This window comes from Neltuma alba, unplaced genomic scaffold (assembly GCF_004799145.2).
Source record: "Neltuma alba isolate B1F8T4 unplaced genomic scaffold, ASM479914v2 tig00011882_pilon, whole genome shotgun sequence".
Taxonomy (NCBI): Eukaryota; Viridiplantae; Streptophyta; class Magnoliopsida; order Fabales; family Fabaceae; genus Neltuma; species Neltuma alba.
Genome location: NW_021636484.1, coordinates 1 through 13,395, shown reverse-complemented (window position 1 = coordinate 13,395; position 13,395 = coordinate 1). Strand labels below are relative to the sequence as shown.

At 35.1% G+C, this 13,395-nt stretch overlaps 2 protein-coding genes across 2 annotated transcripts; both read right to left on the bottom strand.

Annotated features, from left to right (window-relative positions):
* Positions 1-12: 12 nt before the first annotated feature.
* On the bottom strand, positions 13-8,434 carry LOC114719006 (uncharacterized). Its single transcript, XM_028904455.1, has 9 exons — positions 8,331-8,434; positions 6,935-7,013; positions 4,591-4,983; positions 3,839-3,979; positions 3,390-3,755; positions 2,442-2,687; positions 2,010-2,102; positions 1,500-1,700; positions 13-749 (listed from the first exon to the last, which is right to left on the bottom strand). Exons 1-9 carry the CDS (start codon positions 8,432-8,434, stop codon positions 534-536), a joined length of 1,839 nt encoding a protein of 612 aa, XP_028760288.1. The 3' UTR covers positions 13-533.
* An 830-nt stretch (positions 8,435-9,264) lies between these two features.
* Positions 9,265-12,977, bottom strand: LOC114719005 (tryptophan synthase beta chain 1-like). The gene is given in 6 exon segments (XM_028904454.1): positions 9,265-9,862; positions 11,186-11,280; positions 11,372-11,814; positions 12,021-12,271; positions 12,274-12,376; positions 12,597-12,977. Coding segments are annotated over 6 exon segments (1,428 nt in total). The 5' UTR covers positions 12,957-12,977; the 3' UTR covers positions 9,265-9,686.
* Between the last annotated feature and the right edge of the window lie 418 nt (positions 12,978-13,395).

The following is a 13,395-nucleotide window of genomic DNA, read 5'->3' as shown; positions in this document are numbered from 1 at the left end:
CACAAGCTATCATGGCGAGAAATATTTCTGGGCTTCGCTCAATGGCTACCAAAGCTGGAATGCTCGAACGGAAATATGAAGAGTCAATACATGAAATATGGGTTTCATATGATACAAGTTTTCACATCCCATCTATTTACATCATGTTTAATGTAGCTACAACGATAAATCGAATGACGTGCATGATTTGATAAAATATATTGTTCAACTAAATTTGCATTTTTTCTAAAATCATGCATATAAACTAGACCTTGGATCCTCTCTATTCTTTTTATCCCACTCTCAGTTTCAAAATGAAATAGACATAACTATATAGAACCCATCACACAAATGAGTTCCACACATTCAAATAGACCCCACCACTTAAGTGAGTTCTATATATTCTCTGTCTATCTCTTTGAAATTGATGAGAAAAGAACAGAAGACAAAGATGTCCAAGATCCAAACTCTACACTGTCCAAAAATTCTAGAGGAACAATGATCTGATGAAGCAATCAATCAACCCCAAGGGAGGAGGAAAGAATTGGGAGCATCTAACAGTTCTCTGGTCTAAGGTACTTTGGAGGCAGCGAAGGGCACCGTTCATTCATATGAGGATATGGTTGCACGCTGTTGTATCCAGGCAGTTCCATTCTATACTTCCCTTTAATCTGACAATATGGCAACTTCACAGTGTCTTCGCTGTTGCACCATTTTGGCAAGCGACTTGAATTATCCTCGAAAAAGTTGAGTATGTAAGCGTCTTTTATCTGCAATTATAGCACACAAATAAGCTTTAATTGCAGCAACTACTACAAACAAGTTCTTCACCCAAGTCATAAGGCATATGCAATGTAACTTGAAGATTGCATTGGTGATTATTGAAAATTACAATGGTAAGATCATCAGTTGGCACTCAGTTCCCGTCAAAAGTACCATGGGACTAAAATCATAGATATACCAAACTGAAATAAAAGAATAAACCAGACAAGTAATAGTCTCAAGCAAAGTCTAAGGACAACCCTCACAGTAACAAGCAGCCATGTCGCACTAAATGAGGTTTGGTGACATGAATTGCACAATACCATTGGGCTCTATGACTATCAACAATAAACTGTCTCCCTTTATAGTAACACAATAAAAAGGGAGGCTCTTCAGTGCACCATTATCTATGCATCATGCAATAGCCCTCACCCTTTTGCATAATATGGAGCATCAAGAATTGAAACACTATGAAATGAGCAAGCTATTTCATTAACATATCTTTGCAAGCATATGTCGAGGTATGTCTAGTGACCGTATCCTTCACTTAAGTCTCTTGACTAAAGTTCTCCATAACTCAAATAACCTAATTATGACACTTCTGGAAGGTAGCTAAAGCAGCATGGTGTCAGTACAAAATGTGACAGCAGCCATCTAAGAGCACGTAATTGTTTTTATCCGAACAACCAAACACAAATGTGTCAAGTTACTGGAAAGAGATATGTTTGAAATTACCAAACCATCCCACGTTAACTCACCGTAAACTCCGTCACCTGAATAGAGCTAGCAATTGGATCAAACAATCCAGCTTCCTTGTACATTTCTAGAATGAAAGCGATACAGGAAGTTGACTTCCCATCACTGTAAATCCAGTCATCCTGTTCTGGAATAGTCATCAGTTCAGCAAATGATGATCCTCGCTTTTCAACTTCTACTAATATTTCAGGGAGGGAAAGTCCCTATAGAACCACAGAAAAGTCATGTCATTGACACATTTCTAATGAATTGTAAGATTCCAGATAATCAGAAAGCAGTCACTACATAGAGATACAGATGGCAATTATATCAAAGGTACTCATTTCAGATGCCCTAAATAATTGGTAATATATGTCATGATGGGTAACAATTACCAATTTGTGTTACTTATCAATGCAATGGGTAAGAAGCATCTCATCCCATCAATTAGAGGGCATTGATTAAGTGTACACTATTCCCGTGCCTAAAAAGTTCAGCAATCAGCGTAAAACTGAGATAAGATTCTAGCATACTTTAGTTCCAAGTCGTTTGTTCAAGGCTTCATTCCACATGTTGGCAGCATATTCAGGTTGGATCTGATTCCATACTGTCATAACGGAAGCAACCTACAGAATAACACAGCTAATGATCACAAGCTTTATCAAAATCAGTCAAGTAAGATCATTCCCATCAGCGTTGCTTTTTCACTGACAAACAAGCAATTATTTATGGAACTATGTCAACTTGATAATGCTATACATGAGGAAGGAAATTGAATATTCATCGACTAGCTTAATGTCATACGGAAACTGTGACAAGAGCACCAATATGGTTATTTTCATTTTATTTCTGAAATAATAGAAGTCCATGGTTGATGAGTCTTGGCTTACAGGCCAATATCTCAAGAGTGCTACATTGAATGTTTAAGTAAACTTAGAATTTAAAACATCAGTTAAGATTGATACCAAATGAGCATCCAAGGGGGGAGGATAGTTCCCACTTATCGTGTCTATCCAGCTGAAAATCATGTTATGGTAACCGTATGGCTTGCCATCCATGCTTCGAGCATACTCCCATGCAGCAGTTTCATTAAACTTGGCACGCATGTCAGGGTGCAAAGGAAGAAGGGCAATATGAGGGTTGGCATCGTCTTTATTCACTTCAAATTCCCACCATTCCTCCCACGGTAATATAGCAATAATATCTTCTCCCTGTAAACAAAAATATAAAAAATATAAAAACGATGGAGTTAACTACTTGCAAATGTATCAACCAAAGAGCTTGACTGGCTAACGTACTTTCAAATGGTCAAACTAGCAATATGAGACATTTATCATAAAGGAAAATCCATTCATGTCACCAAGATATATATTAGTCATATTTCAAACCAGATGAAACCTATTAATACTCTGAGGTTTGAGCTTTATGCAAGATGAGGCAGGTTAAAAAAAATCAGAAAACGTAATACCATGGTAGAAGCAGATCTGTGAAGCTTGTCTTGCACTGAAATGAAGGTAAAGTAGCTATAGCATTCAAGAAAAGAAAAAAAGAAAAAAAGAAAAAAAAGACTGCTTTCTGCAGTGGCCATGCTACACAGGGAGGAAAGAAGCATAAAGACACTGGAAAAAGAAATGGATCACAGCAATAAATTCTTTTTTCTTTTGAAAAGGGGTGTTTTGGAAGATAACAAATGCAATTGATTTGAAATATTAAGAACAAAAACAACTAAAAAGCATCTGTTCTCACAATTCAAGATGGTGCACGACTACTTTTATGAACATATCAAGGATTTCTATGTCTATGAAATATAATAAATCAGTCCTCAAATACAAGAAAAGTGTTACAGTATGTGGTAGTCTCTTTCAACGCAAGTTCTTTTATGTTGCTTACCTAAAGATCAAAGAAGTATTTACCTTTTCGTTTTCATGTCCTGACTCCCCAACCCAGAGCTTTCCATCAGAATCCCTTAAGCAAACGGCAGTGTGACCAGCATATGCTCCACTGACCCACTTCTCCAGAGTCTCAAATGCACCCCAGCGGCCTCGAATTTTTGAAACGGCAAGGAAATCTCCAGAGTGAATGTCATCAGCACTGACATTTGTAACCCATGGCTCAGGGCGTGCAACAAAAGAAGCTCCCATGTGCTTATTCAAAAATCCAAGATTTGCCTTCTCACCCCACCCAGTATTTGTAAATAAGGGGAAGACATCCCAAAGTGCTCTAAGGGTCCCAAACATTCCAGCTTTCATGAGGAAAATTGAAACCCCTCTATTTTTGACCTAATTTCAGAGTAAAAATTCCCAAAAGTGAATAAGCATTATTTAACATTGAACTAAAGCATGGTCTAATTAAGGCCACTTACATACTCATACTCTGCTTTCCCTTCCCATTCTTTGAACTTTAGTGTATGCTCCCGGGATAGGAAATAATAATCCCATGTTACACGATATGGGGTCGCAAAGACATAAAGATCAATACATGTCCAACTATGAGCTTTGCTAACCTGGATGAGCACACAAATACTCATCAGCAGTTTCCTCTAAAGCCGAAGTCGATAGGAAAACGGCGTGTGTGCGCGTGGAGAAAATATGGAATAGCAAGCCAAACAATGACATCCACTTGATCAGAAATCTCAAATGTCTAAACTATTTCGTTTCGTTAGTCAACAGAAATAGCTTCATGATATAATAACGATAATAAACAGATGAAAAGAGAAGAGTTAAAGAAGTTAAACTAGTAAGCTATAATGCCAAGAACACTTAAACGAACCCATAATTGGAAAAACCACGAAGTTCAGAATCCATCAATGGATTAAACGTTTAATCATCTCTCACTTTCAAACCCTTGGATTCAGCAAAATGAAGTTTGGACAATCGTTTATATTCTATCTCCATTGAAATAGCACTCATTCTAACACCACCCACAAAATTAAAGTTGTCCAAATTGTCGTCAAGAAAGATCTATTACTACTAACATTTCACCATGATAAAAACTCATGCGTGCTTTTGAGTTTGAGTATGTAGCAATAATCGATTGCAGTGCTATACTCAGTACCAAACTGAGAAGAATGATCGAAGTTTACAGTGAAGTAGAGTAGCGAACTCAGAAGTCAACCTTGATATGAAGTGTTCCGCCACCGAATTCGGTGCCGCTATCGTTGCGAAACTCCATCCAAGCCCTGTTCTCGGAGAAGCACGAGCCCTTCCACTCCAGGGCATTTTCGGGGGACGAAACGGCGCCGACGAATGAGGGAAGAAGATCGACGGCATTGTGGAGGGAGTTAAGGACAGGCCAGGACACCTGTCTGGGCAACAGAGGAAGCAAGTCTTGTGGGTGAAATGGGGATTTGAAGGACCAAACTTGCAGGCTCAAAAGCGATGTGAGGATTATGGCTATGTAAATTAGCTTCGGGAGCGAAGAAGAAGATGCAGAGGAAGCCATGGAAAAGAGAGACCCAGAGGAAAAGGAAGAGACTTTGGTTGGTTGGTTTTGGACTCCTCCTTCATTCTAGAGAAAGCTACCCAGAAAAATGGTCTGATGATTGAGAGCTATTTTCGACACACAAATCAAAAGCCGACATGTAATTTTGTCTTTCTTTTTGAAGGAAAATTAAAGTTATCGACGAATCCGATGTAAAAAAATCTTGCAAAATTTATCACAAAAAGTTAATTTAAAAATTTATCTAAAAATCAATTGTCATTTTAATTTTTAATAACGGATAATTTTCTAAAATAATACTATTTATTCCTATTTGAAATTATAAATAAAAGTTATTGAACTTCTTAATTTAGCAAAGTATTGAATTTAATCTTGAGAAAACCAGCTAAAAGTATTTGTTCAAAAATTTTATTAATTATATATTTATATACATCAAATGTGTAAATACTCTGCAAGATTTTATGTATAGAAAGTATTGATACTTCAGTTCAAATGTTTCTAATTAATAAGAATATTTGACTTATTTTTATAAATTATTTTTACGAATCTCATAAAGTTGGACCAACCAATGAAAATTTTCCCTTTATTATCGTTGAATGACAGATCCCTCGTGCAACGTGGTCACAGCGGATGTGAGAGTCAGTAAAGTTCGGATTAAATTGCTATTAAGATTTTTTAATAATTTTTTTTAGTCTTCATGTTAATTCTCCCTTAAATAAAACTATAAAACTAGAGGCACGTGAGCCGAGAAGAAGTTTCACAAACCATATTTATACTCTTTTTATCTGTTTATAAATCACTTTTAATATATTTTATACAAATCATCAATAGTTTGAAAGCCGGACCGGACCGGACGGTCAGACCGGTCCAACGTTCACCCGTTCATCTTCCCGGTTCGGTTGGGATGTTTTAACCGTTCAAAGGATTGGACTGCTTTAGGCCGTCCTGAGCCGGCATTTGAGCCGGAATCCGGATTAAAGCCGGAAGCCGGAGCAGTTTCAAGAAAACCAAACGAGTCTGAAATTTCTGTTGCTCACCACTTGCTTCGTCTTTTTTCTACCGTCAAGCCAACTCATTTTCTCCCTTGTTCATCTTTCTCCATGGGTTCGTGGTGGTGTTATGGCAAAAATTACAACGATGAAGAAGGAAAAAGAAAAGGGGATGGAGATGATAATAAAATCGAAGAACAAAAATTAATAAAATTTACCAATAACATTTTCTTTTCCTTCTTTCTCCATAGATGCAAGTTGCAACCTCCATCCATGCCGTTTTAGACCTTGCGAAATTCAGTAGTCGACATTGTGGGAGTGAAGAAGAAAATAGTTGCAGAAAGTGGACAGCTCAACTGCTTAGGGGAAAGTGTCTGATCGGCTCACATAGGGAAGGGAAGATAACTTTAAATGTTGCAGACTTGTGGTAAAACGGGTATTGACAAGACTTTACACATTTTACTTTTGATTTTTATTTTTTATGAGTATTTTTTAAATATAAAACATGTCATATAACAAATCTCAACGTAATTATAAATGCATATTTTATAGTTGGCAAAAATAATAAACGTATATTTGATGATGATGATTATTATTTTCCAAGTCATCAACTTTTTTTTATTCTTTGACTTCTTAAATTACTATTTTTTTAACAAATAGATAACTATTTAATCACCTTAGTTTACATTATATATTTTCATCCTCTTTTTTTAACTATTTTTTCTGAATAATTTTTTAAAGACATTTTTTTATATATTTCATCACAATTACAAAAGTGACATTAAATAAATTGTAAACTAATTCTTGGTTTATTTAAAGATAAATTAGAATCAGTTTTCATTTATATTAAAATTAATTAGCGTAACATTGATAATATTTTAACTATGATGGGTTGAATTGCTACTAAAATGATGAAATTGAACTATATACTTATATTTTCAAATTATCTAACAATTTGATTTTTTATTTTTTTACACACATATGTTATCATATGTTTATATAATATTATTTTTATTTAATTATTATGTTACCGGTCTGACCAAACGGTTCAACCGATCTGACCGTTTGAACCATGACCCGTTGATCTTTCCGGTTTGATATCCGGTCCCGCTTTTAAAACACTGCAAATCATTAAAAATCTTAAACTTTATTAATTTTTATTTAATATATAATATGCTTCATAAGAACAAAGTAAACACAATAACAGATAAACAGTAACATTGTAAATTTATATAAAAAATTAATCTCTCTCTACCTTGTAAACAAGGCTAGAGGAGTACATATTTAAAAATATATGACACAATATTTTGAATTTTATCTTTATTTAAAAAAAATTTCTTTATATTTACAAATTATTCTCTTATATTTTTATTCTTTCTTTCTTTCCAATAAAAATAAAATTAAAAAATAAGTGTTAAATATACCACAAGTGACTTATAGTTAAAATAAAAATTTCATTCTGTAAATGACTTAGATTTAGAATCAAACTAGTACATAATAATATTCATGGATGATTATCGGTTATTGGATTTAGGTGGAATTTTGCCAAATTTATCCATGAGAGTTGGCATTGTTTGGGTCGCAAAGTTTGGATAAAACAAAACAAAAAGGTTTACCTAACCGTTGAAAAAAATAATGTCAGTGAATATTTTTAGTCCTTCTGATCGATTCAATAAATTATTGAAAATTTTTAAATGTTTTTTTAGACTTTTATGTTTATAATTAGGCAATTTTTTTGCCATCTATAATTATGTAAATTAATATTTAAAATTCATTTCTAATAATTTTTTAAAAGAATTTAAGTATCATTAAATTAAATATTAGTACTTAAATGACGTTCTCTAATAATGTTCACAAATAAAAAAATAAAATTCAACTCATAAGGGGATGCTTCTTCAAATAAGGATAATGATGATTAGACATAGAATATTCCAGATTTACAAGTATATTCTCTCTGCGTGTGGCGCAAAATGGAGATGTATTTAAGTAGAGTCCTTGGGCACATTTGATAAATCCTTTAGGATCTGTTTGCTACGACGAAAATGAAAGAAACGTGAGGAAGAACAAATTTTAATGAACTTAATTTAAAAAAAAATTAAAAAAACAGGGTTAAAAACTTTTAATTGAATTTTATTATTATTTTATCTTACATCTTCACTTTATTAAAATATTAAAATCTTACTTTTCTTATTTTTAAAAATTGAGTTCATTAAAATTTTCATTCCTCTCCTCTTCTCTCCATTTCTCTCATACCAAACAAATCACAAAAACTTGCTTGTAATAACGGTAAAAATATTTTAAAAATAGTTTTTTAATAATGATTCGTAAAAAAAGTTTTATCTCACATTGTATTAACAAGTACTTTTAAAAATCTAAACAAACACTAACAAGAGATATGACAACAATTCAACAAAAACAAAAGCACACCTCTCCCGGTAGGTAAAAATGCGTGGTCCAACTGGGGAACAATCCAAATCAATCCGTGGCAGCTTTGTGCCATTGCAGATTTGCAACACCAAATTCCTTGCCATCATTATCTCCTCTGATAGTTAATAGACAAAGAAAGCGATAACTTAAGAGGAAAAAAATCAATTGTGATGCAACCTAATATTGAACATTGGAGACGTTATAATGAACACACGTCATACATATATGAATAATAATGAACGATGCGCTTGAACCCGTGACAATGATAAAATTGGCATCATCTGCAATAGATCTCCTAACAGATATAAATATACGGAAATGTGGTGGGCTCATAACCCACAGGTTCCTAGATCGAAACCAGACTCTGATAAATTGAGCGGTCTTTATAAGACACATTAATTTTGTTCTTTTTTATAACAATTTTTTTTCTTTTATCGAAATACTTTCTTGAAACGCTATTTTTTTCCTTGGGCTTTTTTTTATTTTATATTATCATCCTGATAATTTGGTTGGAGGTTTGTTGCTTCTCCTCTCTACAAAAATGTCTCCTCTGAAACTCGAACTTGAAACTCAAAAAAAATCTAACGAAACCTTATACTACTAGACTAATTCTTTGTTGGTTTTTCTTGGGCCATTTGTTTCAATCCTCTTGTTCGTTCTTGGACCATTCATTTTAGCCATCAAAATGGCCCTCTTAAAAACACTTGGTCTGTATAAGCGGAATCTGACTTTTCATCTAATTAATTACATTTTCCAATGTTTTGTATAAAATATGCATAAAATTTAAAATATATTCGCGTTATTTGTTACTTATGAAAAAACGCATCCCTTTAAAAGAATTTGATAGATCAATTTCCATTGATTAATCCACATAATTATAATATTGACAGAAATAAAAATTTTCCATTCATTATTCAAAATTGCCCTCTTTTCATTAATACAAAAATAAATAGATAACGCAACTCTTTGATCTTTACGTCACATCATTGGGCAACCAAAAGAAAGGGGAAAAAGGAAAAGGAAAGAAAAATACAGATGCAAAAGCAGAAACAAGCCTTATTACAAAACTCATCACATGACATTCCCAAGCAAATACCAGCTCTCCTAAAACCCATACTCTGACAAGTCCTAGCGGGGAAGGGAAAAAAAAAAAAGGACCACCGCCTTGAAGAACTCTTGAAGTAGACTTGATTGACAAAAAGTAAATATAGACCAACCCAACTACACACACACAAACATGCAGCCAAACACATCAGTGAGATTGAGCTTTGACATGTTTATGTGTTTCTTTGTAAATCAGCTTGCTTTACGACATTTTCTATGAACTGGGTCTATTCAAGAATTTCTCCATCAGCTTCATACTTTGAGATACTTGATGGCAGTTTGAACGTCCTTGTCACCTCGGCCGCTGCAGTTAAGGACAACCTTAGTTCCATCCGGAAGAGATGGGCAGAGCTTTTCGAGGTAAGCAAGAGCATGAGATGTCTCCAATGCTGGGATTATGCCTTCTAGTCTGGACACTCTCTTGAATGCTGCAAATATCACAGCAACGGATCCTTAAACGACACTAAAAGACAGATATTGATAAGGTTATAGGATACAACACAACGCGGACATTGTAATATAATAAAAAAAATAGTGTATCAACGCAATTTGAGTATTGTATTGTACATGAATACGTCTGATTTTCAAAATAGCAGTGATTCTGTTAGTAGATAGAGATAAGTCACAAGTGGCGGAAAAGCAACAGTTTCTGACCACAGAATGGAATAGCTTCATTGAAAATGAAAAATACCGCTTCAGACTATTCTAACAAAGATCGGGTTTGTTTGCGGCTTTCACAGACTATGAAGCCACCAGGAAACTTGGAATAACTGTACAGGATATGCTGTCTTTAGGAAATTTATTTTCGTCTATTCAGGTAGTGCTAGGTTAAAGCAACGTCGCTGGTTGCTTATTTATTTACTTAACTAGGGGGAAAAAGATGTTAACGCTACCCAAGCAATTCTCGCCAGGACCAAAACTGATTACTGCAGAGTTATACTAACATCTATACATCCAACGAACAAAATGACATTAGCTAGAATTCATCAACAAAGGATGGATGGTTCAAGTCAATCGCAAAAGCAAGCCAAAGTCCCAATTAAAAAAGTATGCTTAAGATGGTTCCATGTTTTATTCATGATTGTTAGTTAGTTACCTTGAAATTCAACAACAAAAGCCCTGGCCTTTGAGAAGTAAATCAAACCAATATAGAACAACTTGATATAGCCATAAAAAACATATCCTTCAGCAAAGATTTTCAAATATTCCAGAATAATTAAGAAAATCTGTTTGCAAACAGAATTTAAAAATCTCTCCTTCTGCAGAAATATTCAGCACATAAGATTGTTATCGTCTTAAACTGCAACAATGTATGCAGTTTTTGACTCAATCTATTCTAGTCAAAAGGAAGACAGGGGCATCTCATGTAAAATTGGAATGCATCGTGATTCATAACAGTATTACTGTCTATATAACCATTTTCCTAACAAAACATGGACATTATTTAAAACTGATTGCATCTTTGTCTCTGAGGTAACCAGGACTTATGATCAACATTCTTCTTCCTTCTTTAGTAAAATCAAACACCGAAGTGATCACTCTCTGATTTTCTAAAGAGTCCTGATGATGCTCAACTCCATATGTATTAAGAGATTTATGAGAGGCAGCACTGTTGAAAGAATTAAAAAAAAAAAAAGAAGAAGCATATTCCTTGACATTTAAAATTCAAAAACCACTCTAATTTTCACCTTCCGTCAGAAATAATTAAATATTGGATAAAGTGAAGGGCAAAAATCTCAGAGTAGTCATACCTTCCAATGCTTCGTCATCAGTAACACTGTAATATTCAGCACGTCCTATATCTTTCAAGAAGCTGTGCTCTGGCCCAACACCAGGGTAGTCCAAGCTGTGCATGTTGAAAGAATAAAAAGCAGACTTAGAATAAGTGAAATCAGCATAGACAAAAGAAAACAGATATGGGAGCACTGGAAAATTACCCTGCACTAATAGAGTGGGGCTCAATAATTTGGCCATCATCGTCCTGCAACAGATAGCTCATTGCTCCATGCAAAACCCCAACTTCTCCTTTTGTTAATGTTGCTGCATGCTTACCACTATCAATACCAAAACCAGCAGCCTCCACTCCAATCAGCTTAACATCTTTGTCATCAACGAATTCATGGAAAAGTCCCATGGCATTTGAACCTCCTCCAACACATGCTACTAGCACATCTGGTTTCCCTCCCCATTTCTCCAATGCTTGTTTTCTCGTTTCCTTGCCAATCACTGCGTGAAACTCCCTTACCATCATTGGATACGGATGCGGCCCAGCAACTGAACCCAAAATATAATGAGTTGTCTCCACATTGGTCACCCAATCCCTTATAGCTTCTGACGTAGCATCCTTCAGTGTAGCTGTCCCAGAATGCACTGCTCTCACCTACGTCACAGAACCACATTATTAGCAAGGCCAACCAATAGAAGTTTAACGTCAATATCGGGCAACTAGGCTAGTAGGTTGCATAAACCCCATAAATTTTCAGATGCATAGGTGCATAATTCAATGTCAGAAACCCTTACTTAAGCTTGAATAGTAATTGGTAAAAAGGATTATATCAGCAATGTATAGCATAAAGATTAACATACCTCAGCACCAAGAAGACGCATTCTGAAGACATTAAGTGCTTGCCTTTCCATGTCTTGTGCACCCATATAAATTATGCACTCTAACCCAAATCTGGCACAAACAGTAGCAGTGGCAACTCCATGCTGGCCAGCTCCAGTTTCTGCAATAATACGTTTCTTGCCCAGTCGCTTGGCAAGCAAAGCTTGGCCAACTGCATTGTTGATTTTGTGAGCTCCAGTGTGGTTAAGATCTTCCCTTTTTAGATATACGCGGGCCCTTCACCGTTAGGACGCTTGTAATGCTCTGTCAACCTCTCAGCAAAATAAAGAGGAGTCTCCCTACCGACATAGTCTCTCAGAATGCTATTCAGTTCTTTCTGTAATTCAATAATTTTTGTCCAAAAAAATTGTCTTAGATTACCGAATCATCTACTTGTGGGGATTACGGATTCTATGGTTGAAATCATGTAATGATTGAATAAAGAGGAAAGCCCTAAGGAATGAGAGATTTATAAAAAGGGGAAAAAGAGCTTGAAGATGTCCAAATTAAGTTCATCAATTGGCAACGAAAATATAGTTCTAATCAAACTTAAACACCTGGAATTCTTCATCCGCCGCCAGGGAATGGAACGCAGCCTCGAGCTCAGTGAGTGCATACATAAGAGTTTCAGGGACATACTTGCCGCCAAATTGACCGAACCGACCAAACGAGTCGGGTCGTTGAAGCTGAACCGACCCATTATCATCCTTCATGAGGTCATCCATGAGAATAACAGAGGCGGGGTCCCTGGTCAACGCGAAGGAGGCGGAAGAGGAAGTTCGAGCGGTGGTTCTAGCAATGAAGGAAGAAGAAGGGAAAGCAGTGAATTTGAGGGATTTGGAAGGAAAATGCAACCAAGGGTATTGGTCCTTGTGAAGTCTGCAAGCAGCAGCAGGGTTTGCAAGGGAGGCAGCCATGGGAGCTTTAAGAAATGGTTTTGGTTATTGCATTATATACAACAGTGGTTGTGATTGTTATTTAATACTCCCTTCGTTCTTATTATAAAAGACATTTAATGCTTATGGCATGTTTCTATATATAAGAGACACTTAAAAGTTATCTCTATTTTTTTGTATTGATTTCCTATTTTACTCCTATTTATTTTGTTTCCCACTCATACTCTCTCTCCTTTCCATTTCTCTTTCTTTTAATAATTTAATTGTTCTCTCTTATACTTTCTCTCCTTATTAATGGGGGCATTGTTGGAAAAAATATTATACTTTTTACACATTAATTGTCCTCAACTAATTTTAACTGTTTTTTTTATCAACGTAATTTAGTTATTTGTCTCTTATAATAAGAAACGGAAGGAGTATTTATTACTATGTCTTGTTTTTTAAAAAACAATCTGTTTTA

What these genes read in the sequence shown, in the direction of transcription:
- LOC114719006 (XM_028904455.1), bottom strand. Translation starts at nt 8,434, where the DNA reads ATGGCAAGGAATTTGGTGTTGCAAATCTGCAATGGCACAAAGCTGCCA. An exon ending in GCGGAACACTTCATATCAAG is followed by an intron (nt 3,980 to 4,590) that starts GTTGACTTCTGA and finishes GTGCTCATCCAG; the next exon opens with GTTAGCAAAGCTCATAGTTG. An exon ending in GGAAAGCAGAGTATGAGTAT is followed by an intron (nt 3,756 to 3,838) that starts GTAAGTGGCCTT and finishes CTCTGAAATTAG; the next exon opens with GTCAAAAATAGAGGGGTTTC.